Source organism: Leptosomus discolor, chromosome 18, assembly GCF_034619465.1.
Source record: "Leptosomus discolor isolate bLepDis1 chromosome 18, bLepDis1.hap2, whole genome shotgun sequence".
NCBI lineage: Eukaryota > Metazoa > Chordata > Aves > Leptosomiformes > Leptosomidae > Leptosomus > Leptosomus discolor.
This window is the reverse complement of record NC_141408.1, coordinates 4,410,483-4,428,485: the sequence shown is the minus strand read 5'-3', so window position 1 is coordinate 4,428,485 and position 18,003 is coordinate 4,410,483. Positions and strand designations below refer to the sequence as shown.

Here is an 18,003-nt window from a genome sequence, read left to right as displayed (position 1 = left end):
CCACCACCACCACCACCACCATATGCATATTCATTATTTAATCTGTTTTTAACATACAGTTTTATTGTATAAATACTTAAGTGATCAGAAGAGTAAAAGTTAAGACAAGTTTTGTTTACCTTTCATAATTCACACTTTTGGGAGGTATCTCTAACAAGTTGTTAAGCTAATTAAGACTTCTACACTGACAGTATCTTTGTGAGGTGGAAAATGTCACCACCTGTTCGTCACCATTATTTAATGGAACTACATAATTCAGTGAACATGTTGGGGAACATCTTTTTGATGGAGTTAATACTCAAAAGAAGTGCATGAGGGGAAGTTTGCAGTTCTCTTTCGAAATGTTTCAGTCCTGCTTTTTGCCAATCTCACCACTCAACAGCTAAAGAGCTCTTATCACTTCCTTGCTTTCAGGTCTGAAAAATTTAGCTCTCCTCTGCATGTTACCAGAAGGTGAATCCTTGTCAGAGAATGACACTGTTTCAGTCAATCCTCCCACAGATGGTGCTCCAAAAAGTCATACTGGTGATAAAGCAGCAAAGGGAAGAGATGAGAAACCAAGTACAGGCTCTTTTCTGCATTGTAATGTAAGTACCTGTTGTTTCCAGAACCCCTGATATCAGTTAGATGTGTGATCTTCAGAAGCTTAAGCATCCTGGGCTGGATATGTAACTGGAATAATGAATAGTAATGTTTCATTTGTAGGCAAAAGTTGGGGGGGCGAGGGGACAGTTGTTGGTTGGTTCTTTGTTTTTATTAGATCCAGCTGATGAAAGCTGAAGGCATCATCTTGCGTTCTTACAGGCAACTGATTCACAAAAGCGTTGGAGGGAAGGAAGGGGCAAAGCTTGTTCTTTCTGAAAGGGTTGTTGTTTCCCCTAGTTGTTAACACTGTTTAGGTAGAAGAGTGAGTTTCCTGCAGTTTTATATGGTGTATAAAACTATTACAGTGTAATAATTTTATGCACAGAGATAAGAGCAAAATAGAAAATGTATTTTGACTGTATGGAAGCTTAAGACATGTATACATCAAGAAATTCTTAACCAATAAAAGGTTTTGATATTTGAGGAAAAGCGTTTGTCAAATGCAGATGCCTGGCTGCTTCTTTCTGTGGTTGTTTCTGCAGGCGTTAAATTTTGTTTTAATCTTTAGTGCCTTTGTTTTATTTTTAGGGGAAAGGAGATACTCGCAATGAGATCCAGTCTCCTGCAGAAGATAAAGCAGGAAAACAAGGAAGTGAAAGCAAAGCTGTCTCTGCAAAGAAAGCTGTTTTGAGACAAGAGTCAGACTTGTCTGTGGATGATAAAGTTTCTCCAACAGGTAAAAGGTTATTTCTTCTTTTCCCTGTCACAGAAGTATCCATTCATACACAAAGCAAACAGCTGTGGTTTTTTATTCCTAACCCCTTTTTGCATATTTGCAAATGCCTTTACAGACCAGAGAGCTCTATTGCCTTAAAAACCTGCTGCGCATACTGCTTCGAGCAACGGCTGCCTTGCAGTCGGTTTAAAGGGTTTTAGAAACTGGAGTAGAATTTCACCGATATGTATCAATGTATAGATGTTGCACAGTACTGTGTATTCTTATATACTCGGAACCAGAAGTTAAGTGTCTTATTCTTAGAGTAAGACTGATATTGTAAGAATTAGGATAGTTAAATGGATCTGTCCATAGTACTGTCCTTTATGCTTTTTAGTAGGTAAAGAGATTTACACCATCTATTGTCTTTTATAGGCTTTTATAAAGACTTTGTTTTCAAATTTTAATAAATTTTTAAGGAGGTTTTTTTTTTATCCTTAGATATCCTCACTTATTTCTATTATTCTTAATGTCATTTGGGGATTTTTTTTTTTTTTTCCTTCTATATCTAAAAAGCAGATGACTGCCTCTCGGAGGATTCAGCCCAGAAGCAAGCAGAGAAGATTTTAATACCTAGCCAGGAACAAGTTTTTGCTGAATGCTCTCAGAAGAGGATTCTAGGATTGCTGGCAGCTATGTTACCACCTTTCAAATCGGTTAGTTCTTTTCACTTTCAATCTGTAGTTTTCTAGGTGTCACAAACAACATGAATAAAATTCATAGCGAATTAAATACGGGAGATGGGCTCTTGTTGCTTACATTGTATAAAATGCAAATGTCTTAAGACATTTCGCATTACTAAGGAATGTAAGGGCTTGGTCCTCAGGGTGGGGCGGGGGAGGGAAGGGAATTTTGATTTGTCTGTAAAGCAGATGGTCTATCTTAACTGTTCAGCACTTGCAAAGTTTAAATCATCAACATAGGTTTACCTGTTGGGTCAGCTTTACAGTTCAAAGCCCGAAGTAGGAACCAAATTTCTCATTTCCTTTTGTCCCATTTGAAAGAGCATTAGAACAGAAGCTTTTGTATGTGCTATGACTTTGACTAAAAGTCTTGTTTTCTTTCCTTGCCTTACTGAGATTTTTCTTTTTCTTGTAGGGTTCTACAATGTCTTTGATTAATCTGGAACAAATACTTCCACTGATGTTTCAAGTTGTAATCTCAAACGCTGGCCACCTAAATGAAACTTATCATTTAACATTGGGACTTCTGGGCCAATTAATCCTGAGACTTATGCCTGCAGAAGTGGATGCTGCAGTGGCTAAAGTTCTTTCAGCCAAACATAATTTGTTTGCTGCAGGAGATGGGTCTACAGTGCCAGAAGGCTGGAAGACGACTCATCTTCTGTTCAGCCTGGGAGCTGTGTGTTTAGACAGGTGCTTTTTACTTTAAACCTATTAATTGCTCTGTGATGACTAATGCTAATTTTCTTTCACATGTGCCTCATACATGGAGGCTTTTTAATAGAAAGTCGATTAAACCTGTACCCTCATCACGGAAAGGGCTTAGCATCTGCAGCCCTGGTTGCAGTGAGAATATCTGAATTTCCTTCCAAAAGAAGGCTGTCTTTTCAAGAGTGGCGTCATTTCCTGCGTTTACCTACGTAGCATGTGGTGGTGGAAGAAGTAAGGTTTGGAAACTTCAAGGAAAACCAAAATACAGTCCTGCAGGTTTTGTATGACATGAATTCTCTCCCATTGAGTTACATATCTCCTGTGTAACTTGGGAAAGGAGGAGAGTGTGTCATGTGGTAACTATCACCAGTGCTGAGTTCTGGATTCAGCCCTTTTTGTGTAAGAGTATTAGAGAGAGAGATTTTTGTATAGTAAAATTGCACTGGGAACAGCAAGGAGGGGCAGGGCAGGTGTTCCATTTTTAAGATGGTGAGACAGCTCTCGAGCATTCTGAGTTTATCGTCATGCCTGTTAAATATGACAGTGTTCTTTTTCATTGTAGCTGTGTTTCACAGGAAAGGTTCACAAACAAGTAGAAAGGCATATGAAATTTAAAGGCAGAATGTCCAGAGGATCAGCTGAGGGAAAGGATTTTCTCAAAGTCTAACTTCAGAGGAAGAGGCTAGTTTCTCTAGATTATTTGTGTAGTCCACAGCGGGAGGGCAGGTAGTCACGTACATGGGAAATAAACCACTTGTTGTTGTGCAAAGAAAAACTTCTGAGCTCTAAACTAAAATTAGGAATTAAAGTTGACAACGTTCAGGCACACTTTGATTTGGGACTGTAAACCCTTTGAGAAAACAGAGTAGTACTTACACTCTGGTGATGAAAAACCAAATAGAATTCATGTGTCAGCTGACATTGAAAACTTCAGATGTTTGGAAAACCAGTGATATGCTGTCTTGAGGAAAAATAGTTTCAGGTAAGTCCGTAGTCAGCCCTCCTAATACAGACTGCTCTTGCTTTCCAGTCGTGTAGGTCTGGACTGGGCAAGCTCCATGGCAGATATTCTTCGATCTTTGAACTCTTCTGCGCAGTGGCATAATGTGATCGCTGCTTTCACTGACCATTGCATTAAGCAACTGCCCTTCCAGCTAAAGCACACCAATATCTTCACTTTATTGGTGCTGGTTGGGTTTCCTGAGGTAAGTGGCCTGTCAATACTAAAGGAAACGAAATTGGTTAGAGCTTTTAGGTTTCTATTTCTAAATACCACAGATTTCATCAATTGGGGACATCCATTATAAACTGTCAAAGCACGGTGTATGTCAGAGTTCACATCTTTCCACTTGCGCACAATTAATGTAGAATAAGAATAATGAAGAATAATGTAGCTGGTTTTGCCTTACACTTGTTTGAGTGCTGCTACAACTATCGTAAGGAAACCAGCTTAGTATGTTTGAGTATCAGGAAGGGCTTTTATACCAGTGAAACAATCCAACCTTGCTCTTGATAGTTGGAACCGATACATTGTCTATGTAGCATTAAGTTGGTTGTTGTAGGCATTTTTTTTTATATAAGTGAACTGTTGTTTTCTAAAGTTCAGCAAATTCCTGGCAGCGAGCAGGTTGTTCAGCTAGAAAATTACAATGCCAAGTATAAGCAAATGTAACCAATACAAAAGATGGCTGTGTATTTACAAATAAGTGTTCCAAATAGTAACTGAAACTTTTGCTGCAATTTCAGGTGCTGTGTATGGGGACTCGTTCTGTGTACATGGATAATGCTAATGAGCCTCATAACGTGATCATCCTGAAGCATTTCACTGAGAAAAACAGGGCAGTTGTAGTAGACATCAAAACCCGAAAGAGAAAAACAGGTTCTGTGGCATTTTTATTTTATCAAAGAATCACAGAGTGTATTTCCTTACAGTTTATTGTGGATACCTGAAAGCATATTTTAACTAGACCACTTGTGCAGGTCTGCAGAGTTTGAATCCATAATTAGTAAGCAGTCTGATTTTCCTGCTCATAGGTTAAACCAAATTGTGAAGCTTCTGCAGTAAAGAATGTGGAGGCTCATTTTCTTTTTAAAACTCGGACATTTATTTTTATTCAGAAGAGGATTTAGGAAACTGTTGAGACTATCAATTGAGAAATCTCAGAAACAGGCTTTTGATTCACTGTTTCTGTTTTGAGATTTGGTAACTGCCTGTGTCTTATCCTTTGCGAAAATGTGCTTAATGTTTTAAAACAATTGCAAATTTAAAAAATGTCCATGCTACTTCTGTGTAGTTAGGTGCTGCTATGTAAGGGGAAGGTACTCGGAGCCTGAACATTTTTGGGATAGACTATTTTGTTGCTTCAAAAATACTCTGCGTTTTTATGAAGTGCCTGTTTCCGCTGTGGGCGAGATGTGCTACCTACTAGCAAATGAAGACCAAGAACAAACACAAACACACCCGTTATTGATTACTGCTGAAAGAATACTGTGTTGGCTGTTTTTTCCTGGTCCTGTAAAAAAGCATGCCATGAGGACAGGCCTGTCTTCTTTAATCATGTGCTTTATAAAATGCCAGGAGTCTGTCTTCTCTGCGTTCTTCCTGTCTGGAGGAACTTCTCAAAACAGTTTGGATATGCCTGAAGATTGAGACAAAAATTAGAGAGCGCTGCATGGCATGAAATAGTGTGTACTCCAGGAAATGTGTCTGGATGTTTTAGAATAATCCGTTCTAGGGCACATCCGTAGTGTGTTGGCTTAAAGTGTGGTGTCTTAAGGCTAGTAAAAATCCCAGCAACAAAAACCCAGAGCTAGATGCTGCCTCCTGGGTCCTTTTCATTGTACTAGAGGGAATTTTCTTCCTGTGTTTCACCTTGTTTAAAAGTTAGTCGAGTTAAACGTTTAACATGTAACAAATCAGTTGGGTTTCTAGGAGCAAGGGCTTTCAGCTTTGACATACCTGACCTAATATTGTGAAGTTAATGAGGCAAAGGTTGTCCTAAGATTTGATTATTGAAGTTGTTTAAAAGACACTTGGAAAAATCAACAGACTAAACTGCTTTTTGATACTGAAGAAAGATTTGAATATAAAGTTGTTTATTTTTCACTGTTGACATTTTAAACAGTAAGATCAGCAAGATTTACTTCATCATATCAATTGCAGGTCAGAATTTTCCCCATTTTAATTGTGGAATATAACACACACTGCTTTGTATGCTGTACTGTTTATGTGCAGAGATGTGCACACAGGTGCTGCCAGAAGTTACCTAGGGGGTTTTAAACTTGCATTAGAAAATTAAATATTTGGTTGACTATTCAGTGAATCTGAGATAATTTTAGTACAAGACCATTATTAGAACATACTTCACGTGTGGATCATGTTCATGTCTCAGCCTACTTACATCTACTGGTAAGAGATGATTTCACAACACTTTAAGGTGAACCTAGTGAATTATGTTTTTCTCTCTCCTGTAGTGAAAGACTATCAGTTAATTCAGAAAAGTGGACAAGAGGGCAGTGATTCCCACACCCAGCTGAGACAGTACCTCCAGCACTTTGTTCTTATATCCACGCACCTTCTGCAAACCAGCATGGACAGCAGCTATGCTGAGGCAGTGGAAGCAACTTGGGTCTTGTCGCTCGCCCTAAAGGGGCTTTACAGAACACTTAAGGTATCTTTTGTCTGACACCCAGAATATAATAGATGAATAAAAGTTCACATTCTACCTTGCACTCCAGGAACCTGGGTATTGACTAAGCCCCTTGGGGAGCTCACACAAGTTAATTTCTCTCACAGCTGGCTCCTTCTATCCCCTCTCTGTAGGGGGGTGGAAATGTTGCTGGGCTTTAAATAGCATTCGTGAGTCTGAGTTGAAAGTTGGATCACTTTTCCTCTGTGGGAGCTGACCATGAAGCTGAAGAAGAAATTTATTGGGAGAACACTTCATGGAGTGAAGCTTACTGGCCCCTTTTCTTACTCCTGAATTATTTGAAGAGGGAATCTGTGGTGGTTTGGACTGTCAGAGCAAAACAGATATCCAGTTACTACTCTGTGTGTGTCATAGATGATACTCTTAAGGTATTTGAAGTGGGGATTTGTATTTTGGGTCTTTTTAGGGAAATGAAAGAAAGAGATTCCCAACGTAGTTCATCTGGGCAGGAAGTTTAACTGAGGCCATGTGATAAGGCCTTGCAGGCATTGTGATGCATCGTTCCCTTTTTACTTATTTACCTCTGTGTGTCTGTCTGTGTCTAGATTCATGGCTTTAAGGAAATCCAAGCTGCCTTTCTTCAGTCTGGTTTACTTAAGCTTCTAGTGAAGAAATGTAGCAAAGGAACTGGCTTCAGTAAGACCTGGCTTCTTAGAGACTTGGAGGTAAGCACAGTTATGTTTTGTAAAAAGTCAGGCTTCACACAGTGACATGAAAGGTTGTGGCCCTGCACTTGTCTTTTGTGAACACAGTCTCAAGAGTATTTCTAATCTGTCTTATAAAAATGTTCACTTAACTGTATCCTGAATCTGCCTGCCTTCCATCCATCATAATTCTGTAGATAATAGTCTGACTTCTTTAAAGCAGGAGCTGATTTTAATTAATCTGATTGTATTTGAAAGAAATTTGCAAGATGAGGCATTAATCACCTACTCAGTTTCTTTTATTAATTTTATTTAGACTGTTCTTGAAAATTCCATCCTTCAATTTAAAAAATAATAATTAAACTTGAAGAAAAACATGACTTGCCTTACTCGCTGACATGTACAAGGTGTTACTGCAGTGCAATATGGGGAGATCAATATGCATGTGAGCATTCTGAGCCTTTGTTAATTACTGGCAGATAAGTGTGGTTCAACGTTAGTTATGTTTTATCATAGGCAAGACTTGTGTTAATTGGTACTTAGGACAGTAGCAACGAGAGAGAGAAAGAGAGAAGCCCTGGATTTCCTCTGAAAAGTTGCCCCAAGGGGTTGGTTAGAAATTCTGCAGAATCAGATCTGGACTGTGGGATATTCCTGCCTCCTGCCCTGCAGCCAGAGAACCAGCCCTGACTCCGAGAGGTGTCCCACCTTCCTCCCCTTTCGGCAGCATCGTACCAAATGAGTGTTCTGCCCGGAGCTCTAAAATATCTTGCTGTAGCTCTGCCCGCATTGCTCCTCAGAACTGAGGCTGACACAAACTGGAGGACCAAGGAAGAGTGTAACATTCTTTTCTTCCTGTCATGAGTACCAGTGGTGTTGGCGGCACTGAAGCCAAAGGTGTGTTTTCAAAGGAGAAAAATGTGTAGGAGCATCGCAGACTTTTTGGTGATAATCGCCTCTGCTCTGTTCTTGTCTAAGAATCCTCAAATCTTTGATGTGCTGAAAGGGTTAAATCACTATTTTCTCAAATTTTACACTTTCGGCTGATTGCTTAAGTTGTCTTTGTAGCAGCCTGGAAGGTGTAACTCATTTGTGAAGTGGGAAATGGTTTGGTTTTGGCTTTGGGTTTTTTTCCTTTTTTTAGGTGTTGCTTCTTTTAAGAATAGCATGGGTTAAGTACTGTCCAAGTCTTACAATGTTCTTATAAAATGCTGATTGCAGATACTCTAATAATATCTACAACTGTCACACCATATGCTACCTTTTTTCTGTGTAGATCTTGTCAATAATGCTGTACTCCTCAAAGAAAGAGATCAGTTCCCTGGCTGAACGTGAGGATACTGAACTGGAAGAAAGGGAACAAGATCAAGATGTGGAGCAACCTGTTGTTGGTCCTGTCGATTTAGAGCAGAACAAACTTGATCCTCTGGAGGGTTTGGATGAAGCCACCAAAATATGTTTCTTGGTACTTAAACTTAATTTTACCTCCTTTGAAGTCACTGTGAATTTGCTAGTTGCATAAAATATCTGGTAGTTTATATGGCTGTTTTTCTTGTAAATTTATAGAATAAGGGTCTATGATTTCAATGTGTCGTTATCTAAAGGAAATAAGCTAGAACTACAGTAATGAGCACTGGAAAATCATTATAAAGCTTTTGGCTAAATTACTTTTCATTTTTACTAATCTAGATATTAAGTTCGTTAATTCCCTATATATATGGTGTAATATGGTGCAAATAATACCTCGGTCATCCTTAAAGAAACTCATCTTCCTTTTCCCTGTAATGTCATCTTCGGGTTTTCTTTTTTTTTTTTTTTTCTTTCTTTCTGTCTCCTTGCCCAGATGACCCATGATGCACTTAATGCACCTCTCCATATTCTTCGAGCCATGTATGAGCTGCAAATGAAAAGAACAGATTCTTTTTTCCTGGAAGTTCAAAAGAGGTATGTGAGAGACTGGGTCCAGCAGAAAAAGAAAGTTACTAGATGTGGGTGGTAACCTACAATCTAATAGGTGCCAAACAGAAGTTGTTCCAAGGATACGCTTTGGTTTTCATGTGTGAAAAAGTAAGGAAATAAACTCCTACTGAGTTGTATTTATGGAAACAAGTCCCCATATTCTGAAATAACGTTGCGTGTTCTTTTCAATATGATAACTCCGATATGAAGATCTACTATGTTTCTAAATTATCCCGAGGAAGAATGGAGAGCTTACATGTGGCTTCTAGTAATCAAAGCATGTCGTGGAGCCACCCTGTTCTCACAGAGATGAGCAATGTTATAACGTTTGAAACCTTTGGCATGTTAGAACAGGGAAGCTAGTTAACCTAATATGATAAAAATAGGTAGAGTTTAATGAATCCTTCTAAAACAGGAGGTGGGAAGATTTAATTTGCATTTAATTGCACTAATTTAGTTCGCATTACTCTCGAAACACATTTGTGTATTTTCTTTTTTTTCTTTTGCCTCTTTTAAGGTTTGATGGAGATGTAATTACAACAGACGAGAGGATCCGAACACTGGCTCAGAAATGGCAACCCAGCAAACGTTTGAGGTTGGAGGAGCAGAGTTCAAAAGCGGTCGATACAGATATGATCATCTTACCGTGTTTGGTATGTACCTCTCCACCAAAAAGGAGCAGTTGTGAAATAATTAATTTGGACATTGAGTAACTTTAGTTTTGTTTAGTAACTTCAAATCTGAGATTTTGAAAAATTTTTTAGCCGCTGAAATAATCTGTTGTTAATGTTTTATGTCAAAATGAACAGGCAGGTACAAGAAGAGGCACAAGTATTTCTTCCTTGTAATTTCTTCCTTAAGGAATTAAAAGAACTTGATTCTCGGGTCAGGAGAACAAATTGTGATTGCACACTGGAATTTCCTCTCCTTATACAAGAGAGATTGTATCAGATTACTGTAAGCTTATGCCATAAGTGTTACTGTTTTAGAATATTATTATTCTCTTACAGTAATTTCAGCAGAACAAGGAAGCAATGAATTTGTCTTGTAAAGTGGACACTACACTTGCAAGCTTTAGGTTTTGCATTCGGTAGCATGGTCCCGCAGCGCTTTGCTTTATTTGGGTGGTGATTCCTGGCCCTGTGGCATCAGCAGCAGAGTAGCCTTATCACTTGCCTAGCAGGTGGATCGGGGTGTCCTGAAGTAGTTTCACATAATAATAAATAAAAAATAGGCCCTACAACAGCTTATGCAGAGGCTGTGAAATATCCACCCTTGGAAATTCTCCAAACTTAACTGGACAAAGCCTTGATTTTGAAGTTGGCTCAGCTTTAAGTCGGATTTGGACCAAATGATCTCCAAAGGTTCTTCCCAACTTGCCTCATTCTGTGTCACAAACAGCATGGCGCTTCGTTGCTTTACCTCTGTCGGTCAGCTCAAATCGACACTTCTGGTTCGAATTCTTTCTGCTCGTGTACAGTCATGAAGGCATTGGTGTATCGTGAAGTCTGTTGGCATAAAGAGTCTTTTTGAGGAATTCTGTCCCTGTAGGTACATGAGATCACACTTCTGTTCGTTGGTGCGTCTGATTTTCAGTGTGTAAAAGACAAATTCATTCGTAAATTCAGCTTGCGATCAGGTGGACGGGTGAGATATCCAAACATAAGGAGCTAAGTTTTTGAGAGCCTGTTTTCAAACTTGCATTTCTTTTTTGCAGTCAAAGCCTGTGCTCTGTGATAAAGCAACAGAAGAAACTAATCCAGTCGCCCAGAAACTGATAACCAACACAGAGAGTGACCTACAGCTTAGTTATGCCAAGCAACGTCGCACGAAGAGTTCGATACTCCTGCACAAGGAGCTGGACTCTAGAAGTAAAAAAGCTGTGAGGGACTACCTGTATCGTGTAAATGAGGCAACTGCTGTTCTTTATGCCAGGCATGTGCTGGCACTGTTGTTAGCTGAGTGGCCAGATGGTGTGGCCATAAATGAGGAAATCCTAGATCTTAGCGGCCCAGCCCACATGACATACATACTGGACATGCTTATGCAGCTGGAGGAAAAGCAGTTATGGGAAAAAGTAAGTGGATTTCACTTATGCATGTGAACAAGCCCTGTGCCGACATGCCACAAGAGTCTGACAAAAATACTTGCCGTTCCGTTTTTAAACTAAATTGAAACTCCAAAATTTAAATTCGTTCTGAAAAAGAAGTTGGAATCTGTCAGTGTCTTAATGTACTGATTTAGTTAACAGAAAATGGAAAAACTAGCTCCGTGGAGACAACTCTCTCAGTTATGAAAGAGCTATATGGCAAAATAAATCTTATAGAGAAATTGGTAAATTAGGCAGTCTGTTTTGAAAGCGGCTTTTTGTTAGATCTCAATGTGAATATTGTAATACCTGCCGCTGCATTGAGGAGCTGACTGTTACTGTGGTGGAAATGATCTTGGAATTATAATAAAATGTTATAATTAAAATGTCAGCTCCGTGCTTCACAGCAGTTGAAGCAAAACAAGTGCTGGGAATCTTCGAAGCAGGAATTAAAAATGAAACAGAAGCCTTGGTGTGCCACTGAACCAATAGTGTGCTGTCATCTGGACTGCAGCATGGGACCTGACCCCTCCTCTCATTTTAAACAACAACAAAAAAGAGGATGCAGTACAACTGGAAGAGGTCTGGAGAAGAGTGGCAGGGTTTATTACAGCCATTGAGTAACTTTGGTATGAGGAACCAACTAGTTTTCTTCATCCTGGATCTTTGCCCTGTTGGGGCATGGAGGGAGGAGGAGTAATAAAAAAGTCTGTTCCTCTTCCTCTGTAGTTTTAAAACAGTAAGGAGCATACAAAAGTTAACAGCAAGTAGTATTCACTGGCCCTCCCTGTAAGAAAACAAAGGAGTGTCAGATTAAGGTAATAAGTGGCAGGTCCAAAACAAACCAAAAGAACTGGTTCTTGACACAGTATGTCATTGAAATTGTTGCTACAGAGTGTTTATGTAGATTCAGAAAATGACAGGATGAACTGATAGAATAAAAAAAAAAAAATCTATTAAGGCGTATTAAATACAAAAGCTCAGCCTTTGTCTGAGGCTGTTCTGCGAGTGTGGAGGCAAAGAACTGTCAGGGAACTATGGTACATACTGCCTTGGCTTTTCAAACTCCCCTCCCAAGAAAGCACTTTTCGGCAGATCTGGAGATGAACCTTTTGGTCTGAGCTAGTGTTACGTTTTATAGGAGGAGTTAGAAAATTGCAGGTGAAGAGACGCAACAGGTTGCTGCAGTGACCTGGAGAGGGCCTCGTGTAGCAGGACTCCTGATTGAGAGCTGTTGTGAGCTTCTGAAAAATAACAGGAGACTCAGGTTGTTCTGAATTATCGTTTAGTATGTCCTGTTAGACTGAATGGCATTTATTTGTGTTTTTAAAGAGACTGCTTTTGCATCTAGTGCTTTCAAACACTGCAGCCACTTAACTGATACTTAATCATTCCTTCTTATATGTGGGGTTGTACATTTTGGAGACTAAAATACATGACATACTCTATTCAGGTCAAAACCTGTAGGTATAGATGGTAAAGGTGTCTGTTTAGTATGTTAACAAAGTTGTTTATCTTCCTTGTTTACTGCTTAGTTTACTGTTAATTACTTTATGGATTAGCCTTGATTCTGGCATTTGTGGAAAGAGATGTAGCTGATAGCTCTCATGTTTTTATCAGATAAAGGCTGAAAGATCTGGAACAGAGGACAGAGTAAAATCTTGTGCTCTCATGGAGATGACGCTCGTAGACATCATTTGTGAATTTGTCTTGTTTCTTGCTAGTAACTCGATGCGCTCTTCTGAAGTGATGTGGCTAGAAACGACTCTGTGTCTGTCGTCAGCGTGCAAGTTTGTACATGTTGTTTCGACAGCAGGTTGCGTTTACATGACGTGTTGCTTCTCCCCAGATTCTACAGAAAGTCCTACACGGGTGCAATGAGAACATGCTGGGAACGATGGCGCTGACAGCTTGCCAGTTCATGGAGGAGCCCGGAATGGCAGTCCAGATGCGTGAATCTAAACATCCTTATAACAACAATACTAATTTTGAGGTCAGTTATACAGTGTTACAGTGCAGTGGATTTGCATGACTTGAACTCTGGTGGAAAACCATGAAGGTGGTTGGAGCAGCAGTCTCGCAGTGTTGCACGTGTATACCCGTGGGGCTCCTGGGCTTGAGGCACCTGGGAATACCTGCTCAGTGTTGCTTTTGACAAGGCTGATGCCAGATGACTGAGGCCTTGCCCTGTAAAGAAACAGGTTCAATAAGGCGCTGTAAAGTCCTAATTCAATCATGTGAAACGTACGTAGCTTAAATGGGTTTACTGTGCATGTGTCTGAAGCAGCTCATATTCTTAAATGGTTTCAGGGCCTTAATGAGTGACTATTTCCACCCTTTCATCCAAAGGTCTGTTTCAGTTGGCCTGTTATTTGCTTGTGCTGTTAGACCAAAGCTAGGAGTGCAGTCTTTTTTTTGTGTGTTTCTTATTTTAAACTATCGTCTCCTGACTCAGTTTCTGAATTTCTTTTCTTGATATTGTTTGAAAGCCTTTTTCTAATATAGTTGGGTATGTAGTCATTGCACCTGGGCAGTCTTGGGATCTTTAATTTCCCTGCAGCTCTGACTCTTCTTTTTTTTTTATTTTTAAGTGTATGTAAACCTTTACATTTTGCATTGAGATCAATATCAGCAACAATTACCACTTTTAAAAAACCAAAGCATTGCTAGGAATTAATTTTGTATGCTTAACAGCTAATGCAAACAATAGGCCACGTTTGTTAAATTAGTTCTGGATAAAAATATTGAAGGATTTGTTTTCCCATGGAGATGCTGTAGTATTTGTTATATCTCCCTTGTTTTTATGGTTAAAGTTAAGTAGCTTCTTGGTAATGTAGTATTATAGTGTAACAAAGATCATGTGCTTATTTCTCAGGATAAAGTTCACATTCCCGGTGCTATCTACCTCTCAATCAAATTTGACTCTCAGTGTAACACAGAAGAAGGCTGTGATGAGTTGCTCATGTCCAGCAGCAGTGATTTCCAGCAGGATCGGCACAGCTTCAGTGGATCTCCACAGAAATGGAATGATTTTGAGCTTCCAGGTGAATATGTGGTGTTTCAAAGTGCAAATGTGTAGGATATTGCTGGTATCTGGGACTCTTGAGAGAAACTGCTGGAAGATGACAGTTAAATGCAGGTGTTCCTGAGATGTGTGGGAAAAGAAAATCCTTTTCTTGTCCCAATCTGTTTGCTCTGACGTGCTGCTCTTGCATTTGTTTCTTAGAAGTAGGCTTATCTGTTGTTCTCTACTTGACCTTTTTTTTCCACGCCTCAGTCAAAGCATACACTTAGCTACTGGAAACAAGTTTTGATCTTGATTCTGTTCCAACACAGTCCTTGTTCTGCACAATATTCACTTACATTGTTTCTGCCTTGTCTTACTTTCCACAGGAAGCGCTTTTTTTTAAAAAAGAGATAGGCTTATCTCTTGTCTCTGTGCTATACTGGTGCTGAGAGCGAATAAAGAGCGTGTGCCAATGGCTTGTCTCCACTTGTTGCCACAGAGGGTAGCCGAAAAACCCCAGTCATTTGACTGACAGCTCACTCTGTGCTCTCTACGCACGTTTTTCATAACACAGTAGCGAATGCCCGTGAGCTGAAGGACTGCATGGTCCCATGGTTCTTACCTGAAGTTGTTTTAACCCACCGAGCGCTGTGGTGGTGCAGGAAGCTTTTGACTTCGAGTACTGTCGGTAGCTGTAAATAGATTTAGGAACTTTCTCAGCAAAGCGGTTTGGGTTACAAGAGATAGTTAGAAACAAATGTGTGCTCTGTAGAAATATTTTGGCTTTTTATGAACTTCTTTCTGTCCTCCTTTTCCTCCCAAATAGGTCCAGAGGTTTGCCTAGAAACTGAACTTTGAGGCCTATTGTTTTGGAACAGGCTTGGCTGCGAAACTTGAGTTTCACCTTGTGAAACCTCATTTCCCGCTAAGGCTGTGTGGATTAAGGCTCTTGATTTCACTGAGCAGGCTTTAGCTGAAACCAGGCGTTTGAAGGCTTCAGGGCTTTTCATTTGGTAGCAGGGCTTTCTCAAGACTCCTAGCAGCAGGAGAGAGCAACAGCTCTGTTTCATGATGAAAAGGGGAACGGGTTTTTAGATTTATTTTTTTAAATCCTAAAAAGTGTTTTCAAAATTTTTCTTCTTCATGAATCTTTAAGAATTCTGCTTTCCAATGAAAACTAGCATGCTTGTCCCAGGTTGATAGGATTTTTTCATGGAACAGAAGGAAATTTAACCAGATCTGATGTTACAGAGCACGCTAGGTAAGGATATGTTTTGTTCAGCATTACAGCAAACTACCAGTGTTTATCTCTGAAGCTGTAGATGCTACAATGACAGGAACTTCTTGAATGTCCCACTGCCTGCTTGTAAAATGGTCAAACATTTTTATAGTTCTTCCACTTTTAAGTGGTTAACAATTTCGTTCCCTAGACTAAAAGGGTGCAATTTAATTTTCTGACATGTAAAAGCAGTGCAACTTTACTTTCACGGTTTTTTAACCTTTTCTTTAATGGACTGTGGACTTGGTTGCCTATGTAGGGGTGCTTTTTTCATGAATCACAACTGCTCCGTAACACAGTTGGAAAAGTGTGCAGTATAGAGTTTCTTTAACTCCCTCCTCTTCTGTGCAGTTGACAAAAATGTTAGAGACATTATCCTTGTAACCCTCCTTACACGGTGGAAACCGTTCTGCGTTTCGCTTCAGCCTCCTGTGCTGTTCTGTGTGTTTCATAGTTAGCAAAAGGTAAAAGATCACCTCTCTTGAATGACGATACCTAGGATTAATTTATGACAAACTTCTCGTTTGAATTGTATTTGTGATCGCAAAACTAACTCAGAAGGTAGTGATGTGGATTTTCTTCCTTCCCTTGTACACAGGAGACACACTCTATTACCGATTTACTTCTGACATGAGTAACACCGAGTGGGGTTACAAGTTTACAGTGACAGCAGGTCATCTTGGAAGGTTTCAGACAGGTAAGCACTGCTCAGAATGTATTGAAAAAGGGCTTTTTGTCATTTTTTTGTCAAGCTTTGACAGACTTGTCATTATCCCTTTTTTTGACTTAGAATTTGATTTCTCCAATGTTTTGGAAATAACATGATTAGTTCTGTTCAAGTTGAAACTTGACCCATGTCTCTTACTTCTGTGACTTTAAGCTAGAAATACTCAATCTTCACAAAGACCTGGAGATAACAATTATAATAATGTTATTTGCATTCAAAGCCTCATTATATGTCAGTAATGACACACAGGATTTGGTAAACACGCCAAGGTGCCGTAATTGGAAACAGAAATAATTGTAGTTACGTTTTTAAAAAGTAGTTATCCATTAAAATAGACTGGTTCTGGATCTAATTTCTAGATACAGCATGAAAAGCTATGTTAGTTTATTTTAGAGTTTAAATCTTTTTAATGAAATTGAGGCTGGTGGATGATTTACAATCAGCAAAACTGTACTGCGTATCACATAATAGTGAGGACTGGTGTTTTGTGTGCCGCATTTGGGCAAAACTTTAATTTCAGGTAGGATTCTTTCTAATTTTTATCTAAGTTTTGCCCCAGGAAGGACTTGCAATGTTGGACTGTAACCTAGAATTATCTCACATTTTTGGTTTGGTGTTTTCCATTGATATTTCTTGCTTGCCAGAGCAATACTTAGTATATGGAGAAAAGTGAATATATGAACAGAGTGGGTCCCTACCAAAGTAACAGCTCTTTGAATTTATTTTTTTTTTCCCTCCCCAGGGTTTGAAATTCTAAAGCAGATGCTGTCCGAGGAAAGGGTAGTTCCTCACCTCCCGCTGGCCAGAATCTGGGAATGGCAGGTCGGGGTGGCATGCCGTCAGACCGGTCACCAGCGTCTGAAGGCTATCCACTTGCTCTTGAAGATAGTGCAGTGCAGTGCCCAGAGGTGAGTGCGCTCTTCCGTGATGTTCACTAAACAGCAAAGGGCAGGAGGAGAAAAAGCCACTAAGCTGGTATTGTTTTGAAGCCAGAAAACCATGGTTTGAAGTAGGTATTCCTAATTTGCCTTTTGGATACAAATCACAGTGCCTTGATAGCAGAAGCTTATTATAAGAGTGTGGGTTTTTTTTTTTTTTGAAAACATGTTCTCTTCTTTCTTGGCTTTTAAAAGGTCAAATGAATTCAAATGTTGTGGTAAAGAAAAAACATCACCCTGAAACAGGACAAAAAAAATAGATTTCAGTTAATTTTCTAGAAATGTATTTCCTTTGTATTAGTCATACTTTAGAATTAAGGTGAGGATGGAATAATAAACTGATGAAATGATGATCTGATTCTCTGTAGAGTAAATAACTTTAAAATTATTATTTTTAGCTGTACCACTAAGCCTGTAATTGAGTTGTAGAAGGGGTAGGTGTGCTAATGCTTCGGTGTGTATGGTATGGGGATTTCTTGTGAAAATACACATCCAGAAAAATGTTGAGCTTTTATAAAGTTTTGCAACCGTGTCTAGTGACGTTAACTCGGTAGAAATGCAGGCAACAAAGACACCAGTGCTGGAACTCTGGCGCTTACCTCAGTTATGTCCTTTCAGTTCAGAACAAGAAAAATCATGAAAATAACAGCATCCTATTAGCTTGCTTTGATAAATAGAAGTCAGAAACTATATTCACATACAGTAATAAAAATGGGCCATTACATGAAACCATTGCTTGACTCTGTAAATACGCTGATCTGCATCCAAGTCTGAAAACCTGATTTTGGTATTACTTGTAATCATAGATTTTTTTTCTTTCAAGTTCCCTTACTTTTTTTTCCATCAGAAAATGCCTGCTTTGTCATGTGGACAACAAATGTAATTGTTAAAAGATC

The 18,003-nt window shown here is 39.3% G+C and overlaps 1 protein-coding gene across 1 annotated transcript in view; it reads left to right on the top strand.

The window, feature by feature from the left end:
• ZZEF1 (zinc finger ZZ-type and EF-hand domain containing 1) overlaps positions 1-18,003 on the top strand; it is a 60,512-nt gene that overhangs the window by 39,539 nt on the left and 2,970 nt on the right. Inside the window, exons 37-52 of the mRNA XM_086475451.1 lie at positions 415-587; positions 1,174-1,321; positions 1,877-2,016; positions 2,459-2,736; positions 3,785-3,959; positions 4,501-4,633; positions 6,229-6,425; positions 7,010-7,129; positions 8,385-8,573; positions 8,952-9,052; positions 9,585-9,720; positions 10,785-11,144; positions 13,006-13,149; positions 14,032-14,200; positions 16,041-16,139; positions 16,912-17,077. Of these exons, the coding sequence (XP_086331577.1) occupies positions 415-587; positions 1,174-1,321; positions 1,877-2,016; positions 2,459-2,736; positions 3,785-3,959; positions 4,501-4,633; positions 6,229-6,425; positions 7,010-7,129; positions 8,385-8,573; positions 8,952-9,052; positions 9,585-9,720; positions 10,785-11,144; positions 13,006-13,149; positions 14,032-14,200; positions 16,041-16,139; positions 16,912-17,077 (2,728 nt within the window). The remainder of the gene's footprint in view (positions 1-414; positions 588-1,173; positions 1,322-1,876; positions 2,017-2,458; positions 2,737-3,784; positions 3,960-4,500; positions 4,634-6,228; positions 6,426-7,009; positions 7,130-8,384; positions 8,574-8,951; positions 9,053-9,584; positions 9,721-10,784; positions 11,145-13,005; positions 13,150-14,031; positions 14,201-16,040; positions 16,140-16,911; positions 17,078-18,003) is intronic.